Source organism: Pelodiscus sinensis, chromosome 11 (genome assembly GCF_049634645.1).
Source record: "Pelodiscus sinensis isolate JC-2024 chromosome 11, ASM4963464v1, whole genome shotgun sequence".
In the NCBI taxonomy this organism is placed as follows: Eukaryota; Metazoa; Chordata; order Testudines; family Trionychidae; genus Pelodiscus; species Pelodiscus sinensis.
Genome location: NC_134721.1, coordinates 15929029 through 15942405, shown reverse-complemented (window position 1 = coordinate 15942405; position 13377 = coordinate 15929029). Strand labels below are relative to the sequence as shown.

General features: G+C 44.1%; 1 protein-coding gene across 1 annotated transcript in view; it reads right to left on the bottom strand.

Moving 5' to 3' along the window:
• Positions 1-9844, bottom strand: part of ITPR1 (inositol 1,4,5-trisphosphate receptor type 1) — a 268821-nt gene extending 258977 nt beyond the window's left edge. Inside the window, 1 exon segment of the mRNA XM_075939741.1 lies at positions 7016-9844. Coding sequence (XP_075795856.1) covers positions 7016-7020 — 5 coding nt within the window. The 5' untranslated portion in view covers positions 7021-9844.
• Positions 9845-13377: the final 3533 nt, after the last annotated feature.

The window sequence follows — 13377 nt, the reverse complement described above, 5'->3', positions numbered from 1 at the left end:
TTTGCTGTTCTATAGCATTATTGTTCTAAGGTAATGGACTTGAAAATACCAGTTAGCTGAATCCAGACACTGAATTAATCTGTACAGGAACTGTTTGTTCTCCTGGAAGTTTCAGTACTTGCCCTTCTCCCTGTCCCCTATAGGGGACATAGCTGAACATCAGCCTGTAAGGCTAGCCACTGTTACAGATGCTGACACTCGCCTCCCAAAGCAAGTACCCTTCTCAGTTAAGTCAGGAAACAAGGGCTCACAGACAGCAGCAGAAGCACTTCCAAGACATACTGTAAATACACCTTAAAGACGGAGGCAATAAGCAACCCACATTCTGGAGGTAGTTCACCAGGGTATGGAGACTTGAAGCTCCTGCTGGCTATGGATTGCTATTCCCAGCCAATGGAAGCTGCGGGAAGTGGTACAGACCAGAGCATCACTTCCGGCAGCTCCTATTGCTGTTCCCTGAAAACAGGAGATGCAAGTGGCAGTCCCTTCAGAGACACAGGTAAATCAAATCTGGGAGGCCTGCCAGGGGCTAACCTTGGTGAACCAGCTCCAGCTTATTGCTCACCCCTGATTTAACCCAACAGACTGGTAGGACTTGGTGCAGAACAGAACACAATGGTGACACACACACACACACACACACACACACACACACACACACACACACCACAGTTCACTTTGCAGGTAACAGATATGCACACACACACACACACACACACACACACACACACACACACACACACACACACACCACAGTTCACTTTGCAGGTAACAGATATGCCCATGAGACAGAGAAGGGACAAAGGTGAAAAGAAAGCGCACAACAGTCCAGACAGCAGCTGTCTCTCCTCCAAGATGACACTGGTCACTTCTGTGGGAAAATCTGCAGGGCATGAATTGGGTTCCTCAGACACTTAAAAACCCACCAATGAACCCCTTTGACAGACACAATCCTTGCATTGAGGGATAGTCAAAGACTAGAATAGTGCAAGGTGTGGTAGAGTGGAGCAAGCATGAATCCAGACTGCTCCATTTTGCAGGGACACAGTTATGGAACTAACCCTTCATTTGTCAGTGGCAGAACAATTCTGTGTAATTATTTGTCCAAACTTCCATTATCGACGAGAAACATGGAGCACTTTCAACTGCTTCGGCAAACGTTACCAACTACACCTTGAGCGTATTGTGACTGGAGCCTGGACTTTTCGTATGAAGGTTTGAATAAAAGGGTAGAATTCAGACACAGAAATGCTCATCCTCATGTTCATAAGGTTCTGAAACCGAGTTAAAACCATTTAACTCTTCCAATGCCAAGATCACCCCTGTAACCCTGTGCAACTCAAGGATGAAGTCCTGCCAGGATCCCACCGGCTTCAGTGAGATCTCCTGTACAAAGGAGAACTGGACCTAAACTAGGTATATTAAAAACCATTCAATTCAGTAACCGTGTAACCACTACAATTTTGCACACATGCTGCAGGCTCTGCAGTATAAACTTTAGCTTGGTACGGCAGAGTCTGCAGCAAAGCCTCCTGCCCAGGAGCAGGGCCGCCAGCCCCTCCTGGCTCGGTTCACAGAGAGGAGGCTTCACTGCAGCAGCAAAGCCTCCTCCCAGGGAGGGGAGCATGCAGTTCTTGCCTGCCCAGCTCCTGAGCAAGTAGCCGAGTTTCACCAACACCATTAACCAACAAGTATTAGCTTATCGGTAAAATGGTAATTCAGTCAAACTCTAACCTCCCTAAGCTAGACATAGGATTGAAAGCAGGTTACAGCTCCTTGACTTCTGAAGACTCTAGCAAATGGAATATAAACCTGATATTTCTCAATTCAAGGTCTGTATGTTAAAAAGCTTTCACCCATCTTCCTATGCAGCTGAAATTCCTATCATTGTAACACAGTGTGTGGGGTCAAAGTGACAAGCATCTGCTACCACAACATGATAGCTGTTTTAAAAATTAAGAGGGGAAAAAAGGGAGAGTGCATGTGATTTGGAAGCATTTGTAGCACTTTCTTCTAAATAGGAGTGAAAATCAGAATAAGGGTGAATCTACACTGCAGGGCTTCACTTGAAATGAGCTACCCAAATTGAGCTACGTCAATTGCGTAGCTTATGTCAAAATCGGGAGCATCTACACAGCACTTATTTTGAAACAGAGCACTCTTACTCCAACTTCCCTTACTCCTCATACAAGGAGGGTTACAGGAGTGGAGTAAGAAGTCCTCCAGCTTGACAGTATTTCAAAATAGTATTGCAGAATAGACATACCCCAAGTCTCAGTTGTAAAAGCAACAAAATAATCACACTAGTGATGAAAATTCACTTCCCTTGAATAAAAAGGATGCAAGGATGATTGATGTCTGCCAATGGAGTTCATTGGTGGGTTTTTAAGTGGCTAAGGAGCCCAAATTCATGCCGTGCAGCCTCACATTGCTGGTGGCTTCCTCCAACAATTGAGCACTGAAGAGCATGTCACAGTATTTTACAGATACCTAGTCTTTCAGGTTTACCTTGTGCGGTATTTTAATACTTGAACATATACCTGAAAATCTTCTTAATAAGTAAGTTCTAAAAGCCTATTTGGCAGTAGTTTTAATTCCAGCAGTTGAGTTCAGGAAAGGGGGGGGGGGGGGGGGAAGAAGAGAGGAGGAAAAAAAAAACACCACCCACCAACAGGAGTCTTAATCTTTGAAAATGTTTCAGCAATATTTGTTCTGAGCTAAACAGCTACTTGCTGTGCCTGGCATGCCAGTGATCCTTTCATTTCACTGTTGAGACTTTTAATGTTCTCTATTGCTCAATTAACTTGAAATTGGCAATTTTAGTTGCATCATTGCTAAAATAGAGGAAGCACTTCAAGTGCTTTTTGCTGTCTTTTTCACTACTTACCTAGTTTAACTAGATAAGATTAGAGTCCTAAACTATACTTAACTGCTTAGACTGTATTCTGTTAGACAGGCAAAGTAATCTGGAGTGAAAGTTCATGTTTTACCTTAGTTTCTGATGGAAGAAAGTTTGAGTTTCTATTGGAGGAAAAGAAAGGCAAAGTCAAAAATTAATATAGCATTTTAAAAAAAAACAATCATCCTACATCTACAGGACGGATCATTGTGCATAGAATCCTATAAACTTTGAGCAGAGAAGCTAAGGGCTTGATTCAAAGCCCAATGTCAAAAGTCATCTACCAACTTCTGTGGTATCACCTTTGGATGAGTCCCCAACATCCTGAATAAGTTCCTTAGGTAACTAACTCTAGCTTTCTGAAATGGATGGTGAGAGCTGACATTTCTCATCTTTGTTCTGAAAAAGTCAGTTCCTTCACTCTCTCCCTGGTCAGGGGCTGTGAGGAAGCGATTAGTAAGAGTTCCATTCTGTGCTGAACAAGCTATGGAAAGGAGGGGTGAGCGCTTCTTCTCGGTAATTTTTTTTAAACTAACTGCTCTTTTTCGGGGGGGGGGGGGAGGAAGGGAGGTTGCAGAACTCAAAAGTTGTTTCACAGGCTTGAATCATGTGAAAATACTGTTTTCTTAAAGTTCAAAGATGCTTCACACACACATATGCATTCTACATGGAAAGACTAAATGTGCAGACAGCTCATGATCTGATACCTCTTGGCTGTCAGAATCAATGCATCTGACATCCCATTTGAGCAGCCATCGTAGCTCAAAACCAAAACCAAAGCTCCCTTGCTAATATACGCAAAGATTAAAGCGGATGGCTCCAAATACCTGACAGGTTAGGTCCCGCCACTTTCTCTTACACAGTTTCAAAGGGCATTAGACATGGTTAAGGAATACTATCAGCTTTTCTGATACAAATATTTAAGTGATTACATGTTAAAGGGGATCAACATACGGCAAGTAACTATCTAGCACAGGGCTACTCAACATGCAGCCTGCAGCCCATTTGTTTGTGACCCATGGTACGGTTTGGGTTTACGTGGGGCTCAACATGTGGCCCACAGGCGGGAGCCAAAACAAAAAAGTAGTCAATATACAAGCAGTCCCCGGGTTACATACAAGATAGGGACTGTAGGTTTGTTCTTAAGTTGAATCTGTATGTAAGTCGGAACTGCCATCCAGATTCAGCCGCTGCTGAAACTGATCAGCAGCTGATTCCAGGAAGCCCAGGGCAGAGCAGCTCGGGTGCTGCTGGGTTGGTCCAGTAGCGCGGCTGCTCCTCGGCGCTACTGGACCAGCCAAGCAGCACCCCAGCTGCTCTGCCCCAGGCGTCCTGATTCAGCCACTGCTGAAACTGATCAGCAGCGGCTCAATCAGGACTCCTGGGGCAGAGCAGCTGGGGTGCTGCCGGGTTGGTCCAGTAGCGCCAAGGAGCGGTGCTGCGGGACCAACCAGCAGCGCCCCACCTGCTCTACCACAGGCCCCGGGCTTTGCTCCACGTCTCCCTGGTCTGCTGGGGGGGGCGGCACTAGCTGCGTCCCCCCCCCCCCCAGCAGACCAGGGAGACGCGGAGCAAAGCCACGGAGGACCTGGGCTGGACCCACGGTGCTTCCAGATCAGCGCCGCGGGTCCAGCCCCAGGTCCTCCGCCACTTTGCTCCCCGTCTCCCTGGTCTGCTGGCTCCCCCAGGAGACCAGGGAGACGAGGAGCAGCTTTTCTTGCCCGCGAGGAGGCGGGCGGCGGGACCAGATGTCCCGCCACTCCAGTCCTCCGGGGCGAGAAAATCCCCGTTCGTAACTGTGGATCCGACATAAGTCGGATCCACGTAACTCGGGGACTGCCTGTAATGGTCTTCTGTTGATATGCATTTTAGTAGTTAAATTCCTGGACTATCATTGCTCATGAAAAGGGTGAAATAGGGTAAATATTGCATTTTATTAGTATCAGCAGATATAACTTAAACGGGACCTGTGTGTTGTGTAGTCTTACCTTAATCTTTGTATTCATGCCCATCAGTGTGAAAGAAGCTATTTGCTTGTATATGCTACCCCACTTAAGTCGCAGCCCTCGGCACATGTGGTGAGAATCACTGTGGCCCTCGGAACTTCCAAAGCTGAGTAGCCCTGATCTAGAATATGATTTCATCTTCTGCCTACTGCCGTCATATCTGTCCAGGTGTCTGACTGCAGAACAACTGCCATTTGGCAAGCCAGCTTGAGAGAAAGATGCACTGTTTCATCTGTGAGAATTATTTTTTTCCTTATTATTTGCACTGTGGTAGCAAACTGTCCTGAATAACTTGCTATCTAACACAGCTCTAAGAAAGAGACTGTGAAGGGAAACAAAGGCACAGAGAAGGGATATGGTTTGCTCAAGGTCACACAGCAGGATGGTGTCAGAGCCAAGATTAGAAACTCAGGTCTCCCGACTCCTAGCCTAATGCCCTATAAGCTAGAACACACCGTCTTGACTTTTCTATTAATAACTACAAGTAACCAAAATAATATATAGTATCATGAGCTTTCACAGGCAAAATCCATTTCTTCAGATGACCTTGAGTAGAGATAAAAATATAAGTAAGTATCATAAGTGTTAGTCTCCAACATGCCACAGGACTACTCATTGTTTTCCAAGTTACAGACTAACACAGCTACCCCTTTAAGACTTTCTTTTAATATAAAAGAGAGTTTTCAATCTGAAATACCATCAGGCAACAGCTCTGTTTCACCCTTTTCTTTAAGTATGACATTGGCAGGTGTTTTTCCTGCATAAAAGTTCCAGGATTCATGTAGTATGCCACTTACGTACAATTGATCATTGTGCATGACCAATGGTATTCTGCAGATGCTAAATGACCTAGTAAGCATGAGGAGCATGTCCTTTATAAAAACAGATAAAACCTGTAACCATCTTATTACCCCAAACAAATCACTAATCCTGACAAGAAAACCTCTACTACACCATTTCCTTTTCTTTATCTGTATTCCGTTCTTGGCTTGTGAAGCCCAGCCAAGTCATAAGGCTGGTACACCATGTCAAACAGCAATGTGGATTATCTGCTCCTCTTGCAGAAAACCTAGCCTGAAAGTTAAGCCATGGCAACACTGCACTGAATAAACTATGCTTTGATAGGGTTGCGTGAATATCAATTTTGATGGCTACTGTAAGGAACGCAACTATCAGACTTTATAGACCAATGGTTCCCAAACTTTTCGGCATCACACCCCCTTTTTGATTTTTGAGAAACCCTCATGCCTACCCACCACATAGCAGCAAAACTTGTTTTTTCTTCCTCAACAAAAGGAACTGACCGAGGCCGAAAAACAAAAATAGCAAAAAAACTTGGAGAATTAACGGGGGGGGGGGGGGGGGGGAGAGGGGAGGACTGGGTCATCTCGCACCCACTCTGGAATTTCTTCATGCCCCCCAGTTTGGGAACCCATGTTCTAGACAGACATCAGTGGACAGCCCAATGAAGAGATTGCCCATTACAGGGACACCTCCCAGGCCAAAAATCATGTTTAAAATTTCAGACCAAATATGACCTGACAGTGTCTCTTTAATGCCATTAAAAGTAAGAAGTGCTTAGTAAAATTGATACCTACTGGTTCTAACACGGAAGGGAGAAAGCAGCTTAGATGCCTCTGAAAGCACAGAATGTTATCCAGAGTATTTTAATATATTTAAAGGAAAGAGGAGCCATAAGCCAAAGGAACCGGAGGCAGTCAACGTGGCAAGTGACAGAAAACGCAGCGTATATTGCCAATGAAAAAAAGATGGCTAAGAGGTGCAAAAAGTAGTACAGTTTCTCATCTCATCTTACATCTAACCCTTCATGAGAAAGTGAGCTACATTTGTCCCGACTCCCCCATAGCGAATGAGCTCAGGATTCTGGATACCTCACAGGATCTCAAGTCTGTGGCAAATGTGATAGAGCTTGTGTAATTTCAGCAGCTAACACCCACAGAATGTTCCTTCTCCCATGACTAATGCCACCATCTCTTATCCCCCTACCTTTCAACTAATCTCACCCTACTTGTCCAACACTTGAATCACTGTCATCTCCTACTCTTCCCTGTCTTGCACACCCAGGTCCTCCTTTCCCTTCAAAATGCACCTCATTGTGGAAGCTCCGGTCCCACTGGCAGCTCTTGAGTCTAGTTCTGGGATCTGGTCCAGCTGGGTAGCTCCTTGAAGCTTTAGGTCCCCACTGGCAATGTCCTTGAATCTTTCCTTCCACTAGCAGCTCTCTTCCTGCTGAAGGCTTTGAAGTCTTCGCTGTCTTCCTCTTCTAGCTGCAGTAACCACTAGAGGAGGTGAAACCTAACTGCTTCTCTTCTACAGATGCTTCTGCAGGCATCCAGGTTCTGCAGTGAAGAGCCTAGATACCTGTGAGAAACAGCTAGAGGAGGTGGAGCCATTAGCACCACATGACTACCGCAAGCTCTGCAGAGCACCACTGGTAGCCAGTGGAACCTACTTTAAGAACTGTGGATACAAAAATAGCAACACCGGTTGGACTCATTTGCAGATGAAGGCTCCGGTTCCTGTTTTGACTCATACATGCTGGATTCAAGTTGTCATTTTACAGAATGCAAGTATGAGCTCTTCTAAAAGCAAAGGTTCTTTCAGATACCACACCAACTTAGCTCATAAAGAGCATTAACAGCAGAATCTACTTAACCTTTGCTCTGTGAACAGTGACCAAGTACTGTCAAGTATTTAAATAAGATAAGTTCGGGCATCTCATTAAGCCAAGAATCACTAGCCTGCTATGATAACTAGGTCCATACCTGCAACCAGAGCTATGCACCTTTGATTTCAACAGAACTCTTAAGGACATCCCTACAGTCAGTGCTTTAGTCATCATCTGCTGAAATTCAGATTATATCAAGTTGCAGATACGGTGAGGGAGGATCTAAAAACCTACAAAGTTAGCATTTTAATTAAACTGCAGGGAAAAAACTGCAGATAGAAAAAAAGTAGTATCTATTTCTTGGCATGCCACGCTCATATGCATTCCTTCGGATGTTTGTACAAAAAATTACTCTGTTCTGACTCCAGACTTCTTTAACAAGGGTTGGCTGAAGAAGAGCAAAAGACCTATTCAAGTTCTTACTATAGTACTCAGTTCATAACAAACACAGTAGCAATTCCTAAACTCGGTTTCTTTCATTTTGGCCCTCTCAGAGCAGGTGCTGTCTTCCATAAGGCGGTCCATGAGCTATAAGCATTTTATTCTCTACTATATTCTACATATTAATGTAGCTGCATCCTGATCTAGAACCACAACTGCTCTGAGCAGTCAAAGTCATTAGAACAGCATTCTTTCAAAGCAGTTTTGAATACATTTGCCTCTTGCACAAGAGAAAAATTGCCAAGACTTGCTTTGCAAACAAGATCTCATTGCATCTGTCCACCGACTAACTTCAGATGGGCTCAAATCAAAACCACAGACCTGAAAATTCTCAAGTGTTTAGATCCCAGCAAAATTCAGCTCTGTTTCATCTTAGCTCTAATTGAAGCTCCTGTATTTGCTTATAAAAGCTTCATTTTCCACATACTAATTTGCCTCAAGAGACACTGGTTGGGCAGGCCTGCAAGTATAGAACATGTACTGCACACATCTCCATGATGCCCTGACAAGTTAACTCATCCCGGAAATGCCACTGGGTAAAATTGAGAGGAGAGTTTGTCACTAGGGACAGTTAAGCCTCATCCTCTGTGCAGAGATTCCAAACCCACTGTGATGGTGGTTTGTTCAGGCTGAAACTCTTAACCAGGATTCTCAGCTCCACCAACATCCATGGTCCAGCATGGATGTTCCAGGACTGGAGAGTCCTCATGGAAGTCCAGCAGTAAGGACCCCTGTGGGGCTGCCAGAGCAGCGGGCTGCCCACAGGGGGCTGATGGCGGGACTGCTCAGTGTGTGGCAGCAGGGTTGCCCAGCAGAGCTGGGAACCCTAGCACGTGCACACTGCTACCCAGGGAGCCCTGGCGCGCGGCTGCCTGGCAAAGCCACAGCAGTGATGGCTGCCCAGTGGGTTAGCAGAGCAGCAGGGCCAGCAGGAGGTGCAGAGCCGTCTGGAAGGCCAGTGGCCAGGCCTGGGGGCGGGGGGAAGGCGCGGTGCAGGAGTGCCAATGGCAGGGGTCCAAAAATGACCTTCCCTGGTCCAGCAAAATCCCTCATCCAGGACCAGTCAGGTCTCAAGTGTGCCCACACCTATCCAATATACATTGTGGATTATGGCTGTGTTAGACAGGATTTGACCTAGCCGCCTAGACATAAGGTCCACTGACCTTCCCAATCCTCCATCTACTAGCTCTCAATTAGCATCTACTACCATACAAGACTGTTCTAGCTATTGGTCATGGATTCTGCCTCCATCTTTTCAGCTACACATTGGAAGTGACCCAACACAACAGTACAGAAAAAACTTCAACTCACAAGAATAATCAAAGCTACTGAATTTGACAGTTGATTTCAGCAGCAACAACAAAACCCAGCCAACTTCCTCTAAAGTCTAATGAATTCTATTTAACATCCATGTACAACAATTTCTTTAATTTGATTCATAAGATCTTCCTTGCAAAGTAGTGTGAATTGACATGGTGCCCACAAATATAAAGGGAATGTTGCACTGTAGAAAATGTTAGAGACATTGGAATGTTACATGGTTGTAGGCCCTGCTGCTTTCCCTAAGTTCACTGGGTGAAGGTGCCATTCCTCCCTCTCACTCTCATAGGCTTGAATATGAACAGCAGCTGGAGTAGCTGATTAGTACTAGCACTAGTATCACTCCACCTCCTATGGAATCTCAAGTTATTGCCTGCCCTCAAAACATCGCCCAAGTAGCATTTACATTTACAGGGCATCTTCTGCAACTCAAGATCCCAGGGTGCTTCGCAAATCAGTACATTGTAACTATCAGAGGGGTAGCCATGTTAGTCTGAATCTGCAAAAGCGACGAGGAGTCCTGTGGCACTTTATAGACTAACAGATTTATTGGAGCATAAACTTTTGTGGGCAAAGACCCACTTCGTCAGATATCTGACAAAGTGGGGCTTTTCCCATGAAGGCTTATGCTCCAATAAAACTGTTAATCTATAAAGTGCCACAGGACTCCTCGTCGCTTTTACATTGTAACTAGAAAGCTCAGGTCACTCAGAGGTGCAGCCTCCTCTGGGGTGAGACTGGAGCCCATGTACAGTACCATATACTCATTTTTTGGCAGATAAGGAAGAACATTGTATCCAATTAAAGATGCTCTGGGAGAAACTTTACATACAAGAGACACAACACGATCTAGCAGATTGGATCTCAGTTGATTGCCCTGACTCCTGGAAGTTAGGATATTTGGCATGTCACTTTACTTACCAAAGCCTCTACTTCCCTTAGCACTCTGTTTTGTCAGCTTTTCAAGACAAGGACTGTTTCATATTATGGGTTTGTACTGTGCCTAGCACAACTGTGCCCAAATCTCAGTAGACACGATTGTAATACAAGTAGGAAATTAAAAACAAGCAGGTAGAATGTAGTCACCCAGGTTGGAATCGGGCTAGGTCAGTTTGGCTTACTTACAAGTAGTGACTGGCACCTTGATTTTCCATTTATCTGAAAGCAAGTACTTCCACTGCTATTCCTCCCACATTCCTATTCTGAGGGATGCGTCAGGATCACCCTTATTAAAAACAAAACAAAACCCTAAATCATCATCAAACAGAGCTACTTCAGTGTCTGGGGTGATCACCCTGGGCCTAGAATACTATGGCATTTCTGAGGAGTCAGAGTAAAGTTCACAAATCCACTGCCAACATCACTTCCTATCCTCTCTGCAAAGAACATCTTGAGTTAGAAATGAGAGCTGAAAGGATCGCGGCCCAAGTGCTATAGATAAGGTTGTTCCCACCATATTTATTCCCACAGGCCATAACTGCAATTCACGACACACTACACTCTACTTACTAGTCTCAGTGCACCTTTCCATTGAATTGAATTTCCCAAGGACAGCATGACCTTGCCAAGCAGAAGCCGATGTCCAGCCTTAGTTAAAGGCACCCCCAGCTTAAGGAGTTGATAATTTGAGTTCTTTTGCCCTCCCCTTTGCTCCATTTTAAAAAGATTTTAATTTTCACAATGTCTTCTCTTGTGTTTCCAAGGCAAACAGAAGTCAGTCTTACTGTTTACTTCATCGTTTGTGTATCAGCATCAGCAAAGGAGTCAAGATTGCTCCGTGTTTCAATAGTTATTGACTAGTGCTGCACAGGCAGCAAAAACAGATTTTAATCCCAGTGATAGAATGGAGAAAAAAAAATGTTATTTTTCAAACTGGATTATTCACCCAAGAGAGAAACTGTTACATTCAAAATCTGATTTGTTTCTAACCATGATGATAGTCATCTTCTACTCAAGTACAGTTTCAGAGCAAGATATTACTTTTCTAAATAGTAATCTTCCCCCTTCTTTTATTTCGCATGCACACATTTCCACATGCACAAACCCTCTTTCAAGCTCACTCTTTTACATTGAGCTGGACATTAATGTCGTTCTTTTCTCTGATAAGTGCAGTTTACCAAGTGCCTTGTCATACCAAATCTTGCAGTGGAGCACCAGCATCAATTGTGAGTAGTATTCACCCTGTCAGGTCACCAGCTCTGAACTCTAAGTACAATAGCCCAACACATTATCCGTCAGATTACCAGAAGTGGAATATTACAGAACTTCTGTAATAGCTGTGACACTTTAGGGCCATTTATTTATTTAGAACCAGGAAGACTTTAGTGGCTCTAAATTAGTTTAGAGCCAAGTGGGGCCTTAAACATTGCACAGAGCCTCTTCAACTTATCTAAGAGAACCACTTTTGTAACTCCAAGAGGTTAAACGTATAGACTATGTGTTGTTTTTCCTGTTACAGATTGGCTTGGCTTTCCCTTTGAAACTTTTCCCCCTCCAATTTTTTTTCCTTCTTCTCCCCTCCCCCCTCCCCCATTTATTCTTGATTCTGGACATCCAACACTCTGGTCATCTGAAGAAGTGGGCTGTGCCCACGAAAGCTCATGATACCATCTGCATGCTTTTAAGTGCTACCAGATTATTTGTTGTTTTTAAAATTTTTCCTGTTACAGAGTAATTTGGCTACCCCCTGAAGCTTTTGTACCCTTTATTCATACATGTGTGCAAGATTGGGCATTTAAACTGTAGGCTTTTGGGGGCAAGTATTATGCCATTCAGTTGTCTGGGAAGTGCACATTTATGCAGCCACCTAAGCAAAATCAAGGTGTGTGCGGGGGGGGGGGGGGGAAGGGGACAGAAATGTGTTCAGTATGCTCTCTCTGAGCACAAGTTTAAGAGACTGTGATGGAAAACCAACATCTTAGTTTCCAATTACGCAAACATACTCACTGTGCCAAACTACAGGAGGTCATCAATGCCTGAATATAGGAAGCAACACGTTTGTTGTGTTTGGGATTGTATTAGAAGTTCTCCTTTTTCTGATTTGTTACTACCCATATTATAATACATTCCACTCACTGTTGACTGCACAAATCCGGCTGTTGGACTGTGTGGCAGGAGGCACACTAAATGCAACAACTGGAACCGTTTTATTTTCAACATTATTCCTTCTGGAAGCCAGATTCTATCCCCAAATATATGCAGACAAACCTCACACAACAAGAGCACATACAGGTTTGTGCATGTATCAGAGGGCAGAGCCTACCCACTGAACCCAAACTACTGCACTAAGATGACTGTTACATACATAATATTTTATAGGAAAGGCCCCCTTACTTCCTCTTGTTAAACCACAGCTATTGCATTATCTCAGCTGTAACATATTTACACATTAAAATGAGTGGACTATGAGACAGGCAAACAAGCAACCAACCATATCCAAAAATGTCCAAAGCAACTAGCAATAATTAGGCTTTTATCAACAGGATGCAATCAGCACAGAGCTGAGAAGCATTTCACTTTTTAAAAATATAGGCCAGTTATTGTAGTCCAGGAAACAGCTAAATATTTAGCCTGTTAAACTAGTTACCAAACCCTCAGAAATATCCACCCACAATTGTGCAGATTTTGACCATTTAAGAATAAACTCATCTATAGCCAAGTCTGCATCAGCATTCATATGCATTTACATAATACAAACATCCCTACAGTAATGTCTCAAGTATTTTTTTTAATAGGGAGCTAGGAAAAGTTTAACTGAGACACTCTGTAAACCAGCATTGTAGAGACTCAAGTGTCAATCAGATTTGAGTGATTTCTAGAGCAGTAAATTAATGCTGCCTAATAATTTCCATCTTTCTCACAATGGTTTCAGAAGGCAATAATCCCAACAACCAGACATAGCTTGCACATTTTAACCCCAACTGCCTATTCAGAAACCCTAGAGTTCCAAGCCCAGCTCTGCCACTGACTCCCTCTGCTGCCCTGCACAAGTCACTTCCCTTCTGTGCTTCTGTTTCTACAGC